This window comes from Nylanderia fulva, unplaced genomic scaffold (genome assembly GCF_048542155.1).
Source record: "Nylanderia fulva isolate GAGA-0341 unplaced genomic scaffold, ASM4854215v1 Scaffold74, whole genome shotgun sequence".
Taxonomy (NCBI): Eukaryota; Metazoa; Arthropoda; class Insecta; order Hymenoptera; family Formicidae; genus Nylanderia; species Nylanderia fulva.
Window position 1 is genome coordinate 241,014 of NW_028190851.1, and position 6,382 is coordinate 247,395.

Here is a 6,382-nt window from a genome sequence, read left to right on the forward strand (position 1 = left end):
CTTTTAAATGGATAAATTTTATTCAGTTGTTATTTATATTTGTTACACACTTTGCAAAAATGTTGAAAAACCAACGCTTTGACTTTTCAGATTTTATTTTCTTGTATAATGTTGATTCTACTTTCTATGAAAAATTCAGCTACAAATAAAATTGCCCGAAATTATGTGATATATATTTAGAGATATAGATCAAAATACAACTAATAGTGAGTCTAATCATACCACATCACTTACGGAGAGTCCAAGAGGTGAGAGATTATATTCAATATATTTTAAAAATATACTTAGACAATTAGAGATAATCAAGACTTATTCTTTTCGAAAAAATAGAAAAGTTAAATGATGTATATTACGAGGCTATCAACCAGATTAATAGTAATTATCACCGCTAATTAAGCTGCAACTGGGAAAATATGTAATCAAAATTACAGCGAAATTAATTGAAAAGCAAAGAGAAGTTAAAAAACTTTTCTCAATTAGAATCTGGATTTGAATGCTGGATTACACCTGGAAAATAAATAGATAAGTGTTAAAATAAGAAAAATTTATAATTAAAAATTTAAAATAATGCAACTTTTACTTTAAATTTTTAAAAGAATTAAACAATAAATCAAAATTACATATATATATATATATATATATATATATATAAACAAAGTTAAGATTGTATATTATATATTTTAAAACATTGAGAAAATTATTAATAAAATCGTAAATTCCACAATGTTTTAATATAAAAATATTCAAAATGTTTTTCTGTTTACTTTATAATATTTATTGGTGAAATAAAATGTATAACATATGTTGAATTTATATTATATGTAAGTTATAATATTATCTTGTTTTTTACATAAGCATATGTGAGACAATTTAATAAATTGCGTTCTTTAAACATTGTCAGATATATGGTCTTTCGGTAATTTAGATAGCAAATCCATTTAGATATATATCTTGCTAATAGAGGCAACAATTACATATAACAATTCCTTTTATAGTTTTATAACAATAGAATATATTTAGACATTACATTAAAGAATATTATCTTTATATATGACTTCACTTTCAAACATAATTTGAATTTTTATATTTACTGCTCTTAACAGCCTTTTATCAAATTTATTAGAATATATTTACTTATTATTTACAATAATATATAAATATACGCATATATTTACTTATTATTTACAATAATATATAAATATACGCAATATATTTATATATATATAATTTGTTAAAATTAATATTAGTTGAATTTGAGAAAATAAAATATATATATATATATATATATATATATATATATGTATATATTTATTCTTTCATTTGTTAATCGTGGTTGCGTTGACAGATATATTTAACGTGTATTTGGATGCATTTAGATTTAGATAGCCATTATTGATACAAAAATCGCAAAAGACGGAAGATTTTGAATATATATGCTAATTAATAATTATTCACGGCCTATTCAATGCGGTCCGATGACGATGTCGAGGAACTACAGCAGATTCCTCATCACATTCAAGGTCCTCCGCAATTACCGCCGTTAATCAAAGGGCAGAAGCTGACGAATGTGAGTAATATGACGTTTCAGCAGATCTCAATGAGTCCTCATATAAGTTTTCTTTTAATTCATATTATATTTGCAGTATCACACTCATCTAGATATACAGAGTGTCCTATTTTATAGTTTAATTTAGTCGAATATTTTTTCTTATTTCTTCTCTATTTCTTCTTTTATTTTCTTCTTATTTCTTTTTTTATTGTATTATCCCAAGTCGTAGTAAGCGATACGTCATGTTGACGTTAAATGACGTCTTATTTGCTACTTATGGAATATTTCCTTTTATTTTCTTTATACATTTTTTTAATTATTCCATCATTTGCATTAAATAATAGTAATTATTATATTATGTAAAATTGTTATATATGTTAGTAATGTAATTAAAATAAATTTAATAAAAAATATAAATAAAATTAATGAACAAAATTAGTTAAAATAATTCAAATATAATTCTCAAATTAACAGATTAATTTTAATTCTAGGGACCGTACACCATTACGGTGACTGATGAAATGGTAGCGCAAAGAGAAAGGGAGAACCTGGAGCTGTACAAAGCGTGGGTACGAGAACAACGTCGAAGGAATATATTACCAGAAGAGGAGGCCGATGAATATATCGGCGACTTCAAGGAAGCCATGGTTAGACGGAGCTTTATCCGCAAGGTCTTTTGCCTCCTTACGCTGCAATTGACATTTACCATCCTCGTCATATCTATCTTTATGTTCATGTGAGTAAGAATATCCGCGGAATAAGGATCTATCTATACTTGCGATTGAAATATTTTTTCTCTTTATAACTCCTTTTTAGTTTCTATTTTTTATAATTTTGTTTACTTTGATCTTCATAAAAATATTTATATACATGTAGTAAACTGATATGTCATTAAACATCAAAATGACGTCATTAAACGTCAAAATGACGTCGAATGACTGTTGTCTTCTTTCTAGCTCTTTCTATATATATAATTTCTATTTTTTCTAATTTTGTTTACTTTGATCTTCATAAAAATACTTAAAGTATAGCAAACTGATATGTCATTAAACATCATTCGACGTCAAAATGATGTCACTTTGACATTTAATCACTTTGACGTCAGTCTGCTACTTGGGTAATCTTTGAGGATTATGACATGATTTTTCAAATTATTTTCCAGACACGAAGCACAAAAGTTTATGATACTGTATTGGTATCTATGGATCGTCGCCATGTAAGGATTTCTTCGCTACTTGTATATACAATTTGTATGTTTTATTATAGTATTAAGTGAAAAAAGATAGAGAACGAAAGAGAAGAAACTATTATATTTTTTCTTATTTTTTTTCATTTTCTTCTTATTTTTTTCTTATTTTCTTCTTATTTTTTTATTTCTTCTTTTATTTTCTTATTATTGTCTTTTTATTTTTTCTTTTATTTTCTTAAATACAATGCTCTACAATAGAGTTGACACACAAAAGAAATGCAATATTTTCCAAAAGTTTCTTATATCAAGTGAAAGAAAATAGAGAATGAAAGAGAAGAAACTATGTTTTTTTTCTCCTATTTATTCTTTTTTTATTTTCGTATTTTTTCTCCTTTTTCTTTTTATTTTCTTCTTAAATACAACACTCTACAATAGAGTTAAACATGGAAGAAATGCATAATTATATAAAAAATTGCTTTTATTTTGATATATATATATATATATATATATATATATATATATATCAAAATAAAAGCAATTTTTTACAAACGGATAATTTGCATATAATAATGTAAAAAATAGACATACACTACCGCTCAAAAGTATTTGCTCACCTAGATAAATTGTGTTTAAATGACTATAAATAAATAAAATTTGTCTATTACTCTTTCCAGTCTTATGAAATTCGATAATTATGCCTTTCTTCTTTTCAGTTAATTTTTTTTTTTACCATTTTAATATCACGTGGAAGAAAAAAAACAGAAAACTATTTTTGCAAAATATGCGTTGAAAGATGTCTGTTCAAATGGCAGCAAATAACTGACACAAATCTATATTTGCTCACGTCTCTGTAGTAAAAACTTAAAAGTACTCATGCTAAGAAAAGGAGTCATAAATATTTTATTTGACTTTATAGCTATCTGTTAGTAAACATGAAGTTTTCGAGTTTTCTCTTAAATTAAGGGTGGGCAACACTTTTGAGTGGTAGTGTATATGTATAATACGTAATATAATGTATATTTCTGTGTTGTTATACAAAAGTATATTCATTTTTTTCTATTCTATTTGAACTCTAAATCTAATGATAAAAATATCTTCTCAATCTTCAGGGTCTTCTTTATCATTGGTTATTGCGCTGTAGCCTGTTCCGTGCACGCCAGGCGAACACCTCCGTACAATTACATATGCCTCTGTCTATTGGTAAACAATTTTGAATCTCAGATTTTTCCCTCACAATAGGAATAATCGATGTAAATTAATCCTGGATGAAATGCCACGTCGCAGACGCTGGGAATGTCGTACCTGGCCGCCTTCGTCTCCGTGTTTTACAGCATCGAGGTGATCCTCATTGTTATGGGGATGACCGCGATCGTCACGACGACAATAGCCCTCATAGCGACGTTCTCCAAGGTGGAAAATACTCTATTAGAGTCTTAATATTCTATATACTTTCTTAAATTTGTGCCTTTAATACGTAATGTACCCCAGAAGTAACAAGAATGATTTTTCTAGGCTCCTCAGAAGGGCTGGGTGAGGAAAATGGGGGTTCAGGGAATTGAGGGGAAACTTCAAATATACGGTCGGATCTTTCATATTGTCAGCTGAGGCCTTTTGAATAGTCGGCAGGTCTGTTCTTTTCAGCTGAACTGGCTGCATTGGTTCAGAGTTTATCTCTTTCCTTCCAATGTGGAGTAAAAAGGATAAATTCTGAACTAGTGCAGCTATAATTTAGCTAGAAAGAACAGACCTAATATGTTGCAGAAGTACACTTTTATTTTTAAACAGCCTCAGGAAAAGATATTGAGGATAGTATGGGTGAGCTGCTGTCGTCAGCCCAAGTTTTTCAGTTTTCAACAGCTGACGCTTTTTCATTCTTGAAGGTTTGGGTTATCTGAAAACTTGGGCTGATGACAAAACAGCTTCCTCATACTATCTTCAACATCTTCAGCGTTTCTGAAGCTGTTTTTAATGTTTTAATAAATTTAGTAAAATTTAATAAATTTAATAATTTTTAATCAATTTAATTTAATGTACCGACTATTCAAAAAACTCGGATCTAACTGAGAAGGATCCAACCTGAGATCCCCCCTCAATTACTTCAACTTTTTGAGGAGCGTAAAAAAATAATTCTCATTACTTTTGAGACACACGATGAATAATTAATTTTAATATTTAATTGCTAATTAGATGACTTATTAGATTTATATATCACTTCTCTTCAATTTGATTTCTATATAAGTATAATTTTTAAATTTATTTTATATATTAAGTACGACGTTGATCGAAATGTGAAGAATATATATAAAATGAAGATTATTATAACAAAAATTATTGTTACATTATGACATGATTATAGTTTGACCTGACAATGAGACCAGGCTTATTAATGATAATCGGATTGGTTTCGATTGTGGCTATTTTTACGGTATTAATAATCCTACTATTCACACACGTAATGGTTTTACGTCTGGTAATCGCTATCATTGGAACGTTATTACTATGCTTGGTTAGTGCACAAATATTATAGATTTTTATGAAAAATATAATTTTTATCTAGTAACATATATTTTAATTTGATCTCTAAATTTTCTCACATCTCTGAAAATTAATTACAAGATGTACTAATTTATTATAATGTGTATATGTATCTTCTCAGCTAATTATTTCATAGAGGCAAATGCAGGCAACAATAGTTGCTTTCCATTTACATCAAAACTCAGATAAATTTCACTTCTGTCTTTCTTCAACATCCATGTTAAAGAAAGACAGAAGTGAGATTTGCATGAGTTTTGATGTAAATGGAAAGCAACTAATTTAGTGACAGATCTGCTCTTGCATTACACCCAACTTTTGGTGTTAGAATATATGTACATATATGCTTTCAACCTTTGATTACAATTAGGGTGTATGCGAAGACACAGTAGACCCTGAATTTACAGCTCTATTTAGCAGAAAATTGTTTCCCGATTATTAACAATTTTCAAGCAAATGGTTAGCTGGGTTAATTTATTTTAATTTGGAATATTTAACAAAATGTTTTATATATTTAATAATCTTATTACGCATATATATATATATATATATTATAGAATATATATTATCTAATATATATCACACACACACAATTAATAATATTCTATTAATCCGTGATAATATTATTATATTATTATAAATATTAATATATTATTTTCTTAATATATTAAGATATTTAAAATTTTGAATATTAATTTAATATATTCAATATAATATCTTATTTAATTATAATATTTGAAATTTAAAGTTATTTTGAAAAATATTTTTCTAAACACACCAATAAGTGAAAAATTATTGAGTAAATGATATAAACATATATTGAATATTAACATTTCATTCATTTTCAGTATTTGTACTTTGACGTGCAAACAATCATGGGTGGACGCAGAATAGAGTTGGGTCCTGATGAAGTCGTCTTTGCAGCTACACAAATTTATGTTGATATTGTACTGCTGTATCAGTACTTGTTGATGTTTATGGGATTCTTTCATCGATAACATTAAACTGATATGACATACATATATCTTTATCTTGATGCTATTTTATATATTATATTTTACATATTTATTGTATACACATAATTATATATTAAATACAATATATATAATATT

At 27.0% G+C, this 6,382-nt stretch overlaps 1 protein-coding gene across 1 annotated transcript; it reads left to right on the forward strand.

Annotated features, from left to right (window-relative positions):
• The first annotated feature begins 1,461 nt into the window (after positions 1-1,461).
• LOC114944997 (protein lifeguard 1) lies at positions 1,462-6,301 on the forward strand. The gene is made up of 7 exons (XM_029321071.2): positions 1,462-1,567; positions 2,041-2,285; positions 2,712-2,765; positions 3,848-3,938; positions 4,023-4,148; positions 5,095-5,244; positions 6,119-6,301. The coding sequence occupies exons 1-7, from the start codon at positions 1,466-1,468 to the stop codon at positions 6,266-6,268; spliced, it is 918 nt and encodes a 305-aa protein (XP_029176904.2). The 5' UTR covers positions 1,462-1,465; the 3' UTR covers positions 6,269-6,301.
• Positions 6,302-6,382: the final 81 nt, after the last annotated feature.

Coding starts and splice junctions, on each gene's coding strand:
- LOC114944997 (XM_029321071.2), top strand. CDS start 1,466: ATGCGGTCCGATGACGATGTCGAGGAACTACAGCAGATTCCTCATCAC. Junction 2,766..3,847: donor TATCTATGGATCGTCGCCAT/GTAAGGATTTCT, acceptor CTCAATCTTCAG/GGTCTTCTTTATCATTGGTT. Junction 5,245..6,118: donor GAACGTTATTACTATGCTTG/GTTAGTGCACAA, acceptor ATTCATTTTCAG/TATTTGTACTTTGACGTGCA.